Source organism: Ictalurus punctatus, chromosome 15, assembly GCF_001660625.3.
Source record: "Ictalurus punctatus breed USDA103 chromosome 15, Coco_2.0, whole genome shotgun sequence".
Lineage (NCBI taxonomy): Eukaryota > Metazoa > Chordata > Actinopteri > Siluriformes > Ictaluridae > Ictalurus > Ictalurus punctatus.
The window spans coordinates 22,266,637-22,284,177 of NC_030430.2; the positions used below are offsets into that span (position 1 = coordinate 22,266,637).

The 17,541-nt window shown below is 40.2% G+C and overlaps 1 protein-coding gene across 2 annotated transcripts; it reads right to left on the reverse strand.

Moving 5' to 3' along the window:
• Positions 1 to 638: 638 nt before the first annotated feature.
• On the reverse strand, positions 639 to 16,922 carry nlrp12l (NLR family pyrin domain containing 12-like). Of its 2 annotated transcripts, none has more exons than XM_017488062.3 (14): positions 16,724 to 16,922; positions 9,941 to 9,990; positions 9,717 to 9,815; positions 9,460 to 9,522; positions 6,567 to 8,366; positions 6,271 to 6,444; positions 5,290 to 5,463; positions 4,976 to 5,152; positions 4,698 to 4,871; positions 4,087 to 4,260; positions 3,832 to 3,996; positions 3,574 to 3,747; positions 3,308 to 3,481; positions 639 to 1,874 (listed from the first exon to the last, which is right to left on the reverse strand). In XM_017488062.3, the coding sequence occupies exons 2-14, from the start codon at positions 9,976 to 9,978 to the stop codon at positions 1,865 to 1,867; spliced, it is 3,396 nt and encodes a 1,131-aa protein (XP_017343551.1). In that variant the 5' UTR covers positions 9,979 to 9,990; positions 16,724 to 16,922; the 3' UTR covers positions 639 to 1,864. The 2 variants fall into 2 exon arrangements, with proteins under 2 accessions (XP_017343551.1, XP_017343550.1); XM_017488061.3 differs by lacking the exon at positions 16,724 to 16,922 and adding an exon at positions 12,599 to 12,698.
• Positions 16,923 to 17,541: the final 619 nt, after the last annotated feature.

Consider the following 17,541-nt stretch of genomic DNA (forward strand, 5'->3'; position numbering starts at 1 on the left):
CACTGCCCTCCACCCATATCATATACAGTATAATATGATCTGATATATGCCATGTAACCATAGGGATTTCTACCAACATAATAAAACAAAATTGTAAGTGCTTATATCTAAATATTACAACAAAACAATGACATTAAGCCATTAATAACTTCTTATGAAACATCGTTTAAGGCAAGGCAAGGCAAATTTATTTGTATAGCACATTTTCAACAACAAGGCAATTCAAAGTGCTTTACATAAAACATAAAAGCAACATTTAAAAGAAAAGGCATTCAAAATGAGTTCATTAAAAATATATAAAAAAAATAAAAAAAAAAAAAAAAAAGGTAATGGTGCAGCACAAGATATTAATTCAAATACCCTGGTGATTTAATTAAAAGCAGCAGCAAAAAGAAAAGTCTTCAGTCTTGATTTAAAAGAACTGAGAGTTTGTTCCAGATATGTGGAGCATAAAAACTAAATGCTGCTTCTCCACGTTTGGTTTTGACTCTGGGAACAGAAAGCAGACGTGTTCCAGACGACCTCAGAGGTCTGGATGGTTCATAATGTACCAGTAGATCAGAAATATATATTAGCCCCAAACCATTCAGTGCTTTAGAAACCAACAGCAATATTTTAAAGTCCTTAAGCAATTATTCAAGACAAACTAATAAAATAATAGCAAAAGACAATAAATTAATAAAATGATAAAATGAAACAAATCTTTTAAAAAAGTACCAACATAATAAAAAGTCTTCCCAGACAGTCTGGTGTGTAACGGCTGAAGTAAACATTCAGGAATTGAACAGAATGCAGTGAAATATAAAATACAACCACTTAAATTACTCATTGTCTGCTACTGCATGGTATATTATTAAATAAAGCTAATAAATGTATCCATTCAAGAGAAGAGTGTTGTATCTGTGTTTTCTTGACAGTATTGATATCTTAAAACATATCAAATCAGCAGCCGGAAGGTCTCTGTTACTTGTGACACGCAAATCTATATTTTCCCGGGTGTTATACAAACCAACCCTATTTACATAAAAGCGCAAAAAGACAGGGACTTTGAGCGTGTAAGCATTCGGTCAGTACGCGCCGGTACAGTACTGAGAAAACGATGTGACGGTACCAGGAGGGGCGCGTGGGCGGCACCCATGTGCGTTTATATATATATAATATGTGTAAGTGTGTGTGTGTATATATATATATATATATATATATATATATATATATATATATAAATCAAAAGTTACACTGACATTCACCGAATTATACATATACAGACGTCTGTCAAAATGTTTTTGCTAATATATCTTATATACTAAAACAAAATGTGAAAATATTTATATAATTCAGTCTGAAGTAACTATTTAAAAAAAAAAAAAAACTGACCATAACTGATCATGTAGCATTTAAATCTATTGCACAAACAGTGGAGTAGTCACTGTAACTGTGAAGACAGGAGTGACTAAAGGAGTTCCTATATGAAACATGAAAATCACATACAATATTATGTCACTCAAAAAACAACTAAATAAATAAATAAATAAATAAATATAACATTAAAAGATATACAGTGCCCTCGACAATTTTTTTTTTTTTAAATAAACCTGTGTTGTGTTCGCAATTGTTTGATATCCACGAGGGCAGAGTATTTTTGTGAATTCTTTTAACAAAAGATCACAAGGTTAAACAATAAAGACAGTTTTTCACATTTCACATTTTTCACATGAGCCTTCTTTGCTCATATTTACCAAGGGTGCCAATATTATTAGTGGATGGCACTGTATAATTATGACCACAGGCTGTTTCCTGTCAGATATGACAGTCCTCTATGACTATTTTTCTCCTTATTACAGCATGATTGCATTTCTTGGGTTGTTCAGTATAAGCTGGGGAAAAGAAAAAAAAATAGAATGCATTTATGAACAATACATCATCACTGAAACAATTCGTTGAAAAAGTTAAATAAAAAATAAATAATATAATATAATATTAAAACATCAGCATGATAATTTTTCTAGTTCACAAAAAAATGTCATAATTAAAAGAACTTATACCACAGTGCTATTAAGTTCTCGAATCTGATTGGTCAGAAGGTGATTATAATTTTCTGGCAGTGGTGCAGCAATTCAGGTTTATACTATATGACTGCACTCGTTCTGGCACATTATGGTTTCTATAGTAACCGCTAAGTCGGGGAGTTCATATGGCAAATACCCCACATAATCTCAGTGTTATAATAAGCAGTTTAATGTGCTGTTATTTAAAAAAATAAAGAGTATAAATACTGATAATGTGAAGTTTTCAGTAAGGAGACATTTGCTTCGTGTTTACGGAAGGAGTCTTCAGTGTCAGAGCTTTGTAAATATCAGTACATTTTCCTCCATGAGAAAGTATTCAGGACAGATTTCCAGTTTCTAAGTAACATAAACTGCATTTTCCCCCCATCTTATTAACTTCAAGAAATAAAAGAGAGGCTGTTGAGGGGACGATTGTTAATATGTCATGTTTTAAACGTTGTGAAGGTTAGGACGGATGCATGCGCAGAAAAGAGCTTTTAATACAGAAAGACAGGCAGACAAATCCAAAACATGAGACAACAGCGAGGTCAGGAAACAGGCAACGGGTCAGGCGATTGGCAAACTGGCATAAACTGTGCAAGGCTAGAATCGAGAACGAGAAATGAGAAACGAGATCAAAGAACATGAAACATAACGAGGAACAGGGTACAAGCGCTTGGTACGGTGATAACACTCAATACTTTGCGAAGTGCAAAGAGACACGGGGGTTTAAATGACAAGCGCAATCGGGGTGAAACACAAGACAGCTGAGAACAATGATGAGTCACCTACGGGGAAACAACCGATGACAATACAGGGGCCTAGACAGGACATGAACCATAACAAAAGCACGTGTCGAAAGTAAACAAAGTCAGTGTCACGGAAGACCCAAAAGCGTGTGTTCGCTAAGAACTCGCGCTTCGAGCTCGCGGTTTTCCGAGCACGCTGCATGCTACAGCGCTAGTTCGAGGGAAAATCGTGGCAAATAGCTGTTGTAACATAAGTAATAAGAAGAATGAATCTGCTTCACAGATGTGCCACAATATTAAATGTAACCACAAACAGTTAAAAAGCATTTGTCATTCTTTAATAAATTAAAATTGGCGAGTGGCTGTGGTATAACGAGAATAAAACACTCCGAGACATGCTGTTGTTGCGGAGTCACACCACTCAGTCTTTGATTGTTTTCCTATAACGGCATGCCTCCAAGAGTTTTATTCCTTACTTAACACATCCTTCTTTATTAAGAAAGGAATACTTACTTGAGTTGATCTAGCTTGTTGCTTGGATCTTCGATTAAGACGTTCAGCAGCTTTGTGTCTGTGTCTTTAAGGTTATTTCCGCTAAGGTCCAGTTCTTTCAAGACTGAGTGCTTTCCACTCAGAACTGATGCTAAAAATTCACAGCCTTTCTCAGAGACTCCACAGTTAAAGAGCCTACAATAAGAAATGGCAGTTTTTTTTTACATTCATCATGGTTCCTTTTATTTTTTTTAACTGTATTATTGTTAAGCAACACATTACAGTACCTCAACATCTCCAGTTTGCAGTTTGGACTTCCTACTCCGCCACAAAGAGTCTTCACTCCTGAGTCCTGCAGATTATTTCCTCCCAGGTTCAATACTTTTAGGCTTGAGCATTCATTCAGGAGAACAGACGCCAGAGAACCGCAGCAGCTCTCAGTTAAGCAACACTCGTTCAGTCTAATGGTAAGAAAGAGCATGTCAGGAGTATAATATTTGCTTTATTGATTCTTACATTTTAAAACTATACCGTGAAGCTCTCACTCTAATTGGAAAATTCCATTGTCAGGCACATCGCAAAGACTTTTTATCGCGGCTTCGGTTAGTTTGTTGTTTCCCAGGTTCAGCTCTCGCAGACAGGAGGGATTCAAGCTCAGAGCTGAAGCAAGAGCAGCACAGCCATCTTCTGTGACTCCGCTCTGTCTAAGCCTGTACACAGAGGAGTACAGAGAAGGTTCCCATTTCAAGAACTTTCACGCCAATGGGGAAAAGATGTTTATAAATGCATGCACGCTTTACCTGAGTGTATGTAATCTGCAGTTAAAATCCCTTATTACATTTGAGAGTGCTTTCAGGCCACAGTCTCCAACAGGGTTCTCGCTCAGGTCCAGCTCTTTGAGTGTTATAGGATTTGCAGTAAGAGCAGAAGCCAAAGCTGTAGCTCCTCCTTCTGTGATGTCACAAAATGCCAACCTGCAGAAAGAATTTTTTACTTAACCCAAATGTGGTCTATCAGTCAAGACAAGCTACAGATACTGTCATGTCAGTGCCAGAAACAGCAACCAACTCCAATTCCCATGCTACACCGTGGCCTACAAACATGGCTGCTCAGGACTACACTCCCCAGCCTCACTGACACGTTCAAGCTCAACTGACCTATAATAATACACACCTGAGAAACTTCTTTAGCGATAAACCACAGAAATAAACTCAAACAATCGAGACGTCAAAATACCTAATGGATGTTTAATTAAAAACAGCATTATTACTGTAAAATATTCCATAAACATACTTTATCTGGATAAACTCCATGTCCTATATACATCCCAAAGGTTGGGAAAGTATGTACTGTAGTTAAACGTATAACAAGTGCATCAGATGTGAACTGAAAGGTTTAGTTGGACTGTGACCTCAGTATCTCCAGTTTACAGTGTGGGCTTCTCAGGCCAGCAGAGAGCAGCTCCACTCCAGTGTCCTGGATTGAGTTTCCGCTCAGGTCCACTGCTTTGAGATGAGCGGCGCTGCAGCTGAGAACAGAAGCGAGAGCCTCGCAGGTTTTCTTGGTGAGCAGGCCATAACTTAACCTAAAAAGATAAGAAACGCAAAAAAAGTGCAAACTGTTTCATTCACATAGCATATAGGTTTGTCAAAAAGCTTTGCTATGTAGATGTAGAAAGAAAATTCCTACCATAAGACTTCAAGCTTGGAGAGCGGATCCCTCATGACGGCCGCCAGCTGCTCCACTCCTGGGTCGTCTCCTGGATTGTTCCAGTGGAGGTCGAGCTCTTTCAGGTGTGACGGATTCGAGATCAGAGCCGAGGCTAGTGCTTTACTTCCTTCCGGAGTAACTCTGCAGTCCTTCAGTCTGAGCGTGGGGATTTAAACCACAAAGTCTAGTCACATTAACCTTAACCCTAGCATAATCATTCATGAAGTTCAGTTGCCCAAGTTGTGAGCGACATCGTTTGGCCATCATTTACAGTCACCACCAGACATACTCACCTTAGTGTCTCAAGCTTGCACTCGGGATTCTTTAGATGAGTAGCCAGTGATTGAATTCCTGTCTGCCTCAAGCTGTTCTCACTCAGGTCCAGTACTTTTAGGTGTGGAAGTCTGGGAAGAAGCTGTGAGGCCAAAGTGAAGCAGCCCTGTGGTGTGATTCTACAATATGAAAGGCTGCAAAGACAGGAAAAGCTTAGATTTGATCATATTATTAGTCTCCCCAGGATTTCCTGATTTTGCGCTCACGGAAATGCAAGCCGCATCGCAAATTTACAAAGAAAAAAAAAACGCAGCAAAATCGAGCATTTTTGGCCGCAACAATCACAAAAACCTCTGTGAAATCCTGTCCTGACTGTATAATATGTTAAACATTGACTGTATAATACCTGGTGTCAAGAAAATGTGTCGTGATATGCTAAGATTATCGGTAATAAGTAGCTGGTAGGCATCTCTTTTAGCAGCTATACTATTAAATTACTGCACGTTTAATAATATGTAGTTTAAAATTGTTACATGCAGGTGGGTAAACTTAGACTGTGTTTAATTATGGGAAATCTGTAGCATGGGTCAAAACATAGGCAGGCTTCACACGGGGCAATCCATAATCAGAACCGAGGAAAACCAGGCGAGGGTCAAAACCAGGCAGTACAAGAAGTAACACAGTACAGGGAACATGAACACTGGCAAAAATGCACAGTAAGATTTCTCAAGAAGGAACAGAAACAATGGGGCAGAAAGAGTCAAGTCAAGTAGATCTTAATTGTCATGTCAACCAAATACAATGTAAAGTACACAGTGAGATGAACTAACCAAAGTAATCAAGGTGAGGAGCTATTTGCAAAGGGTGCTTGGACCCCGTAGATCACTACCTGGGGCTATATTTCTTGTTTAACATATTAGGCGATGTCATACTTTATACCAGGCCCTGGAATCTTTACCCAGATAATCAAATAATCAGTCTGAAAGCCAAAATATTCTTACCTTAGTTTCTTTAATTTACTTTTGACGTTTCCCAGTCCTTCCGTAAGAAGCCTCAGCCCTGTGTCTCCAATAGAGTTACCACTTAAATTCAGCTCTCGCAGGTTGGAGGAATCGGAGCTGAGCGCAGAGCCCAATGCTTTACAGCATCTCTCAGTAAGTCCACAGTTATCGAGCCTGAGAAACAAAACATTCATCTGTATTTAATTCGGCCAAATATAAAGCAAATCCGATGAAGAGATCGGTTCTTAAGGGATCTTTATAAATCTGTGTAAGGATTCAAAACACAGCCTACTTACAGAGCAATTTCCGAAGCTTTGACCACCAACATCAGCCTCACGAGACCTTCATCTGACCTGATATACTTCTTGAGGTCAAATACATCAAGTTTTGTCTCAGACGTCAGCAGTACGAAGACGAGGGCAGACCACTGTGCAAGGGAAAGTTTAGAGGAACTCTCTGAGCTCAAGTAGCGTTGGACCTCCTTCACTATAGAGAGCTCATTAAGCTCATTCAGACAATAGAAGAGATTGACAGACTTCTCCGTTGAGGAGTTCTCCTCTATTTTCATCTTGATGTATTCAACCGTCGCTTCTGTGTTTTGAAGGCTGGGTCCAACCTGTGGCAGCAAACTGTGCAGGAGGGTCTGGTTGGACTCCAGAGAAAGGCCTAAAAGGAAGCGGAGAAAGAGATCCAAGTGCCCGTTTTCACTCTTTAAGGCTCTATCAATGGCATTCCTGTGCATATCAATCAGTGCCTGGGTAGCATCTGTTGTAGTGCAACTTGTCTGGTCAAGAACGTTCTTGTTCTTGCATTTGCACATGAGGAACACGTATACGGCAGCGAGAAACTCCTGGATGCTGAGATGCACAAAACAGTACACTTTACTCTGAGTCAAGGCACATTCCTCTTTAAAGATCTGTGAGCACACTCCTGAGTAGACCACAGCCTCCTTGACATCGATGCCGCAAGTCCTGAGATCATCCTCGTAAAATATCAGGTTGCCCTTTTCCAGCTGCTGAAAAGCTAGTTTGCCCAGTTTGACGATCATGTCGTCATCAGATGGACCCTCATTTCTGTCGGAGTACCTGTGGTTTTTAGTTCTGGTTTGGATAAGAAGGAAATGTATGTACATTTGAGTCAGTGTCTTGGGAACTTCCTCGCCATCCAACGAACTGATGGTTCTCTCTAAAACAGCTGAGGAAAGCCAGCAGAAGACAGGAATGTGGCACATAATGAAGAGGCTCCTTGAGGACTTGATGTGTGCAATGATTCTGCTAGCCAGTTTCTTGTCGCTTATTCTCTTCCTGAGATACTCCTCCTTCTGGGGGTCATTAAATCCTCGTACCTCACTCACCAGGTCAATGCACTGTGGAGGGATCTGATTAGCTGCTGCTGGACGAGAAGTGATCCAGAGGAGAGCATCAGGAAGCAGGTTTCCATTGATGAGGTTGGTCAGTAGGACATCGAGAGACACATGTTCTGCTGCATCAGACACTCTCCGGTTGTTCTGAAAGTCTAAAGGAAAGCGACATTCGTCCAGTCCGTCGAGGACGAACAGAACTTTGCGACTCTGAGGATCTGTTGCTTCAAGAGTACCCATGGTAAAACACTGAAGAAGCTTGATTAGACTGAACCTTTCTCCCTTCATCAGGTTAAGTTCACGGAATGCAAGTGGATAAATGAACCCAATGTCTTGATTCGCTTTACCTTCAGCCCAGTCCAAGACAAATTTCTGTACAGACACAGTTTTTCCAATGCCAGCAACTCCCTTTGTCAGGACGCTCCTAATAGGTTTGCCGTGTCCATGTATTGGCTTGAAGATGTCATTGCATTTGATTGGTATTTCTACTCTGGTTTGCGTCCTGGATATCATTTCAATCTGCCTCACCTCGTGTTCCATTCGAACGTTCCCACTGTCACTCTCAGTGATGTAGAGCTCTGTGTAAACATCATTCAGGAATGTGGCTTGACCCGGTATTGTCAGTTCATGGTAAATGTGCTGAAATTTTGCTTTTAGCCTATTTTTATGCTCATAATGCAGCTTTACTTCAGTAACTGCAGGAGAGTCAGACTTCGCAAAGCCAGCAGCATGATTCCTAGATGGATAGAAACAATTTATATGGCATACAGTTTATATATAACCTACTAAATTGTAATTCTGAGGCCTTGATTTAGTAAAAGGGGGTCATGGTGGTTTAGTGGTTAGCATGTTAGCCTCATACCCCCAGGGTCGGGGGTTTGATTCCTGCCGTGGCCCTGTGTGTGTGGAGTTTGCATGTTCTCCCCGTGCTTTGGGGGTTTCCTCCAGGTACTCCGGTTTCCTCCCCCAGTCTAAAGACATGCATGGTAGGCTGACTTACATGTCCAAAAGTATCCGTAGTGTGTGAACGTGTGTTTAATTGTGCCCTGCGATGGACTGGCACCCTGTTCAGGGTGTACCCTGCCTTGTGCCCCATGCCCCTTGGGATAGGTTCCAGGTTTATGTGTTTTTGTGCATGTTTTTGTTCAGGTTTTTGTGCATGGTGCCCTGCAATATACCGGTACACCCTCACTTCACGTCCGGTGTTTTCTAGGCTTCATATCCGTTACTGAAAGCGAGTGAGTGAAAGTGACTCAAGGCAAGGCGACTGTGTGTGTAAATTAATATGACTCTAGGGCTGGTACACTCTTTAAAAATCCTCCCATATCCATGTCCTGTTCTTTTTAATTACTATACTACATTCACAAATACATACTCAGGAATGTCTTTATGCACTCTCTACCTATACCAGTATTAGCTATCATAAAGGTACAGACTAATATGAAGATATATAAATGAGAAGTTGACAAGCATTCAGATAAAGATCTAATAAGAGTCAAGCATATTTCCAATGTATTGCTGAATGAACAGCTCTAATTGTATTCGTCGTTAATCACTGCATATTTAATACCGCTCCTCGCTTTAGCCGATATCACACAAGAACATTTAACTTAAGCGAGATATGCCTCTGTTTTCTGCGAAATTGAATGTATCTCTCAAGCGAATGCCCATAGTTATGTTTGAGTTCTGAATACTGATGTGTGCAATTTCCGCATTAGCTCCTCACTACGTGCACACAACTCCCTTACTTGAGGTCTTAGGAAATCAGAGCCTGAGTGTGTAGGAAACTAAGAGCAAGGTTGTAATTCAGTGCTACACTGATGACTTACCTTTGGTCTTTGTCCTTGGTTGTTGAAATCACAGGTTCAGGCAGTGATGATTGACAAGTAGTTCTGATTAACACACAGTCAGACAAAGATGATATCAGGCCAGGCTTTTTGTAGAGCAATTAATTGTAATCATAATGTATTAATTATATTATTATATTTGTCCCTTATTGACAAACGTGTTTAAGTTTGGTGAAATTAATCATGTCTCTCATTTCAGGAAAAAAACGTGTCTCTGAAAACTCAGTGGAAATTCCTACCCTTGTATGAGAGAAGCTGCTTTTTTAAATGCAATTGGCTCCAACATTGAATTTGAACTCTTCACAGAGACGCAGCTCGGTCCATCCAACTTGTCCAACCTGGAAATCCCAAAGAAATACCACACGTCTGACTCTATCAAGTATTCTCCGGTTAAACTATTATTATTATTATTATTATTATTATTATTATTATTAACAGATATTGTAAAGTATAAATTGCTTACCTGGGAACTTTAGGAGCACTTTCTCCACACTGATTCATCGTAGATTGTAACTGTGAATAATTCAATTCAATTCAATGAATATCAGTCTATTTGCACCTGAACAGTATAACAAATATCATACCTAATTTAATATTTCTATGTATTTCTATATACTGAAATATAATTTCAGTAATTAATTATTTAGATGATTAAAAACAACATGTTTCAGGACAACAAAGCTAATGAGTGCTTTTCAGGAAGGATTTATACAAATAAGTGAAATAAATTTTTTTTTTTAAAAAGGGAGTTAATGCCATGAAACAAACTACAAGAATTCCCCCAACTATAATGAGGCAGTCATGTGTAAACTGTATGTTGCTACACAATCAAAAGGAAGTGTAGATTATTGGTCATACGGGTGAACTTTCTGAGTGATGACAGGAAATGTCGGTAAACCGCTTGTGTTTGTGGTTTAAAATAAAAATGATTACGCCTTCCACCTTGTCATGTGTTGGTGTAATCTGCAGCCAAAAGATGTCACATGTCTTCATTGCCTCAACGACACTGACACTGGTAATGTCTACACAGGCCTGTTCTTGCACACTATAGTTGGTGTTACCGGTGTTGCACGCGTTAGTCGGTGTTACACAGTGTTCAGCCGCACACCGATTACATCACTTGCCCACCACGACATCAGCCCCCCCCCCCGCCCCCCCGACTGTCGTTTTGCTTTTTTATAGTCATAAAAATTAGTGCTGCACGATTAATCATATCGCAATCGCGATGTCAGCCTGTGCGATTATATGAAATGCGATTTTATTAAATAAATAAGTGTGTGTGTGTGGACGTGACAGCCCGTTCTCTCTGAGAGCAGTTTGCCCGTTTTCTACGACGCTAATAAAAAAATAACCAGTCAGTCTCAGTTTAAGCGGTGGCACGTGTGGCGCGTACGGTCATGCCATGTGAGTTTCCAGTGTGCAGCGTGGCGACCAGGTGAAGATGGATGCCGAGCAGACCGACACTGAACTGGTGGCCAGAAAAAATGCTACCTCTTTTATATGGCGATATTTTGGCTTTAGGATAACCAAAACTGAGCAGAGAGAGGTACTGTGCAAAATTTGCAAAATGACATCACCTGGCAACACGACAAATTTATATCAGCACCTGATATAACAGCACAGAGAAAAGTATGATGAACGCATGAGGGTGAAAGGCCCGATTAGTAAAGAGACAGCTGAACAAAACAAAGCACAGTTACAGATGTGTTTACGAGTGTCACGCCATATGACAAGTCTTCACAGAGATATAAGGAAATCACCGACTCCATAATGCACTGCTTGGTAAGAGTTATGAAGCCCATATACACACACTGGACAAGCGGTGCCAGCTGGCCTCGTGAAACTATTTCCCTCAAGTTGCAATCCCTGAGCTTTACAACAAATGCCGTGGCGACGTTCTTTTCAACCACTACTGTACTGACCATTACTGTGGTCGAGCAGGACGACTGAACCGTATATAAGCCTAACTGTGCACTTTGTCAACGAGGAGTTTGAACTGAAAAGCCGCTGCCTGGAGCCATCCTATTTCCCTGACGACCACAGGGGAGAGAACATAGCCTTGGGCTTGAGAGACGCACTGGCTGGATGGGACCTCTGTGAGGAGCATCATGTCTCTATCACATCAGACAATGGCGCTAACATTGTCAAAGTGGTGGAACTTAATAAGTGGACTAGATTCCAGTGCTTTGGGCTTAGACTTCATCTGGCCATCGGTAAGCTACAGCAAATATTTTATACTACCGTACTTTTAAGAGGACAGCAATTAACCATGGGGTTTGGGGTAGTTGTTTCCTCTCGATCGGTAGGGATGGGGCGATATCTTATCATTTGTGATATCCCGGTAGATATCCCGGTCTGCAACCCATTCGCAGCTCACGTGCAGAGCGAAAACGAGTACGGCGGAAGGCGGACGTGAAGCCGAGGAGGAGTTTATCGCTAAACGAGGAGCCACCTCTACAATCTGGAACTGGTTTGGTTACGGAAAATCAGTTTTACTTTTAGATCAGTGTTTGTGTTTCTGAGGATTTTTTGTAGCCGAAAACAATGGTGAATGGTACTATATTTATATCATCACTATACTCATACTGTTATCGTAATTAAAACCAGAAAATATCGTGATATAGTTTTAAGTCCTTATCGCCCAACCCTATCGATCGGATTAGAAAAGGAATAAACCATTCGTATCGAGCTCAATCGGATCCATAAAGGTGTTTACATGAAGGCTTTCCAGTCCGATTGAGCTGTCAATCGGATTACCATCGGATTATTCGGTTGCATGTAAACATAGTCAGTGTTTGCTGATTTTCACTTTTTATATATTTAATATTACAGCATGGTGTATGCCGTGCTTATTCGTTTTGTCAATAAAAGTCCTATGTTTAATATAAGCGAGTTTGTCCTTGTACTGTATTGTTGTTGTTGTTGTTGTGTTTTTCATTAGGAATAATAATGAACCCACCATTCAAGCAACTGCGCCCTGAATTGCAGCTAATTCGAAAGCGAAAGTAAAATGCGTCACATCCCGAATGTCCTGTTTTACAGCATAGAGTCTCTAGTATTTCTACAAAACTGACAAAGCAGGTAAATTGTCAACAAAATCATTAATAACCTGAAATCATACCTACAACTGAAGATGATGTTCGTCGGCTGAAATGGACCCGACAAAGCTTTAGGTTACTATCGTGAGGTATCACTATGGGAACGACTCAGGAACCAATGACAGCACGTCTGCCAATATAGCAGACCAATCGCTGCTGCGGATCAGGAAGTCCCGCCTCCCTATACACCATAACGCATACTATACCTAATTTAGTATTTGTATGTGTGTGCGTGTGTGTGTGTGTGTGTGTGTGTGTGTGTACTGAAATATATTATCAGTAATGTCCAGTTTAGTGGAGCTGCATTGTTTAAATAAATAATAATAACTGAAAACAACAGCAACACAGTAATCATGCTACATCAAGATTTTCAGATCTTATAGATCCATTTAAACATTTTTGTTTTATATTTTATGCCTGGTGAAAATCAGCTATTAAGCCACCCGTACTAGTAAAACTAGTAAAATCTTTAATTAACTTCACTATCTATTACATTGTGGGATTAGTGTCAGGATTTTTCCATCACGTGCGATTGAAAATGACTGAAGCTTATTATTATTATTATTATTATTATTATTATATTTTTACTTTCTTTTAAACTCATTTTAGATGATTAAAAACAACATGTTACAGGACAACAAAGCTAATGAGTGTTTTTCATGAAGGTTTCATAAAAATGTGAATGTTGATATACAGTATCTCACAAAAGTGAGTACACCCCTCACATTTTTGTAAATATTTGATTTGATCTTTTCATGAGACAACAGTGAAGAAATGATACTTTGCTACAATGTAAAGTAGTGAGTGTACAGCTTGTGTAACAGTGTAAATTTGCTGTCCCCTCAAAATAACTCAACACACAGACATTAATGTCTAAACCGCTGGCAACAAAAGGGAGTACACCCCTAAGTGAAAATTTAGGGCATAATGGCCCAATTAGCCATTTTCCCTCCCCGGTGTCATGTGACTTGTTAGTGTTACAAGGTCTCAGGTGTGAATGGGGAGCAGGTGTGTTAAATTTGATGTCATCGCTCTCACACTCCCTCATACTGGTCACTGGAAGTTCAACATGGCACCTCATGGCAAAGAACTCTCTGAGGATCTGAAAAAAAGAATTGTTGCTCTACATAAAGCTGGTATAGGCTATAAGAAGATTGCCAAGACCCTGACACTGAGCTGCAGCACGGTTGCCAAGACCATACAATGGTTTAACAGGACAGGTTCCACCCAAAACAGGCCTCACCATGGTCGACCAAAGAAGTTGAGTGCACTTGCTCAGCGTCATATCCAGAGGTTGTCTTTGGGAAATAGACGTATGAGTGCTGCCAGCATTGCTGCAGAGGTTGAAGGGTTGGGGGGTCAGCCTGTCAGTGCTCAGACCACATGCCACACACTGCATCAAATTGGTCTGCATGGCTGTTGTCCCAGAAGGAAACTTCTTCTAAAGATGATGCACAAGAAAGCCTGCAAACAGTTTGCTGAAGACAACCAGACTAAGGACATGGATTACTGGAACCATGTCCTGTGGTTTGATGAGACCAAGATAAGCTTATTTGTTTCAGAGGGTGTCAAGAGTGTGTGGCGGCAACCAGGTGAGGAGTACAAAGACAAGTGTGTCTTGCCTACAGTCTAGCATGGTGGTGGGAGTGTCATGGTCTGGGGCTGCATGAGTGCTGCCAGCACTGGGGAGCTACAGTTCATTGAGGGAACCATAAATGCCAACATGTACTGTGACATACTGAAGCAGAACATGATCATTATGCAGTATTCCATTATAATGACCCCAAACACACCACCAAGACGACCACTGCCTTGATAAAGAAGCTGAGGGTGAAGGTGATGGACTGGCCAAGCATGTCTCCAGACCTAAACCCTATTGAGCATATGTGGAGCATCCTCAAACGGAAGGTGGAGGAGCACAAGGTCTCTAACATCCACCAGATCCGTGATGTCGTCATGGAGGAGTGGAAGAGGACTCCAGGGGCAACCTGTGAAGCTCTGGTGAACTCCATGTCCAAGAGGGTTAAGGCAGTGTGGAAAATAATGGTGGCCACACAAAATATTGACAATTTGGGCCCAATTTGGATATTTTCACTTAGGGGTGTATTCACTTTTGTTGCCAGCGGTTTAGACATTAATGGCTGTGTGTTGAGTTATTTTGAGGGGACAGCAAATTTACACTGTTACACAAGCTGTACACTCACTACTTTACATTGTAGCAAAGTGACATTTCTTCAGTGTTGTCACATGAAAAGATATCAAATATTTACAAAAATGTGAGGGGTGTACTCACTTTTGTGAGATACTGTATGCAAGTGAAATGTAACATGTAACAAACCATAAAAATTCCCCCAACTATTATTAGGCAGTCATGTGTAAACTGTATGTTGCAACACAATCAAAAGGAAGTGTGGATTATTGGTCATATGGGTCAACTTTCTGAGTGGTGACAGAAAATGATGATAAAACGCTTTGTTGGTTTGTGTTTTAAAATAAAAATGATTACGCTTTCCACCTTGTCATGTGTTGGTTTAATCTACAGCCAATTATCATACAAAAGATCTCATGCATATCTTCATTGCCTCATTGACACCAACACTGGTGATAATGACTACACAGGCCTATGCTTGCACACTGTGGGCAGCCATAACGGATAAATGACTCCTATTAATTTCATGAAGGAAATCACATGGATTACACATTCCAGAGAAAAGATATTATGAAATAATATGTCATCTGTAAGTTGGTGTTTGTAAACTGGTGTCTGTAAAATGGCATCTGGAGTTGGTGTTATAAATTAATAACACATTTATTCCTGTGATTTGAACAATTTTGTTAATTCACTCATTGCTTTAAGGTTGTGGAACGTCCATGAGTGAGTTCTGGTTATTGCTTATGTTATAGCAGCTATAAACAATCATCCCATCTCCAGCAGGATGGCTTGTATAAATGAGTTAGGACGGCTAAGATCTCCCTTGACTTTTGTGAACCACCAACGGTTGTAAATAAAATACACAGAATGGTATGAAGAAGCGAGGCTGGGTCTGATTTCTTCCTAGCCCAGAGTGTAGATTAATGCAGCTGATCAGTGATGGTTAAGGCTTGGAGATATTGCGGGAGATGGATGGGATCTTGATTTTTTCGACTTTATGAATTATTTTCTATTACGATTTCAATTGTTTTTGTTCTTACATAATACAATTGGAAAATTATGCAATTTATTTATAAAGATTTTTATTTATTAGAATGGACTTTGGAAAAAATATATATATATTAACAGCTCCATCTATAGCAAATAGTGCAAACAATGGTTCTTTTAAATATAGAATATTCAAATAAATGATATCAAATAAAATGGTAAATGGTTTGTACAAAGGGCCTTACACTGTGTCTCATTCACCCATTCACACACACTCACACACCAATGGCTGCAGAGCTGCCATGCAAGGCACTAACCTGACATCGAGAGCTTCTTGGGGTTCAGTGTCTTGCCCAAGGACATCTCGGCATGTGGAGACATGTGGGCCGGGAATAAAAATGCCAAGCCTACGACAACCTGCTCTACCACCTGAACCACAGCCGCCATAAAACCATTGTTTGCACTATTTGCTCTAGATGGCGATGTTACTATCTTTGCACAACTCAGTGAACCCTTCTTTCTTGACAGAATAAATGGGAATGCCACAGCAACTGAGAAGACAACTTGGGGTATTCTTCTCAAATCCGAGTTTCTTCCCCATTTATGGAGTGAAGTCAAATCAGCATGGCGTGCACACCATCAGAATTCAACAAAGTAAACTTTTTTTTTTATCTTTACACAAATTATACTGTACTGTATAGACAGTTATTAGCTTTGGATGAATCAACATAAAGGCTTGTTCATTTGTTAAATTTGTTTGTTAAAAAATGTGGCTGTTGTAGAAAAGGAATCAACACTAATTTGAGTCAAGAATTCACTAAACAAACTGACTTACATCTTATGGAAGCATAATCAGAGCTTAAAAGAAGGTTTATCTTAATAAATAATGAATGAAATTCATTTGAATCACACAAGACATGCCCAGGCATACAGTATCTAGCATTTCTACAAAACTGACAAAGCAGGTAAATTGTTAACCAAATCATTAATAACCTGAAATCATACTTACAACTGAAGATAATGTTAGTCAGCTGAAATGGAGCCAGACGCCAAAACTTGGTTGACTGCTCATTTCACTTCCTTTCACTTCCTCCAAGCTGTACTTGGTTTCGACATGCTTTTTGTTTGAATCTGCAGCTCCACCTTAAATGATTACAGATTTGGCATTGCATGTGTAGAGGGCACTATTCTCCTACTTTAATCCATATTGAATGCCATTGAATTGGCCACTTGAATTGAATTGGCCACTTACAAATGTACCTTATCTGTTCCTTGTCTGTGTTTTGTAATTAGTACAGAAAAAAATACTCATTGTTTGAAACATTTTCACTCGTAAAAGGATGATGTATATTGTGTATAATATATCAACCCATCCATCTATCCATTTTCTATATTGCTTATCCTACACAGGGTCACAAGGAGCCTGGAGTCTATTCCAGGGAACTCGGGGCACAAGGGAGGGGACAGCGTGGACTAGGTGCCAACCCATCGCAGGGCACAATCGCACACACATTCACACACTATGAACAATTTAGACATGCCAATCAGTCTACACCACATGATGTCTTTGGACATGGGGTGGGGGGTGGGGGGGGGGGGGGGGGGGGGGACAGGAGTACCCGGAGGGAACCCCGAAGCACGGGGAGAACATGCAAACTCCACGCACACAGGGTGGAGGTGAGATTCAAGCACCCAATCGTGGAGGTGTGAGGCAAACATGCTAACCATTAAGCCACTTTACCCCCTGTATAATATATCTAATATACCTAATTTTCCTGTATAAACCAAAGTTGGCAACCGTTTAAGGGGCTAAAACAGCTTGGGCCA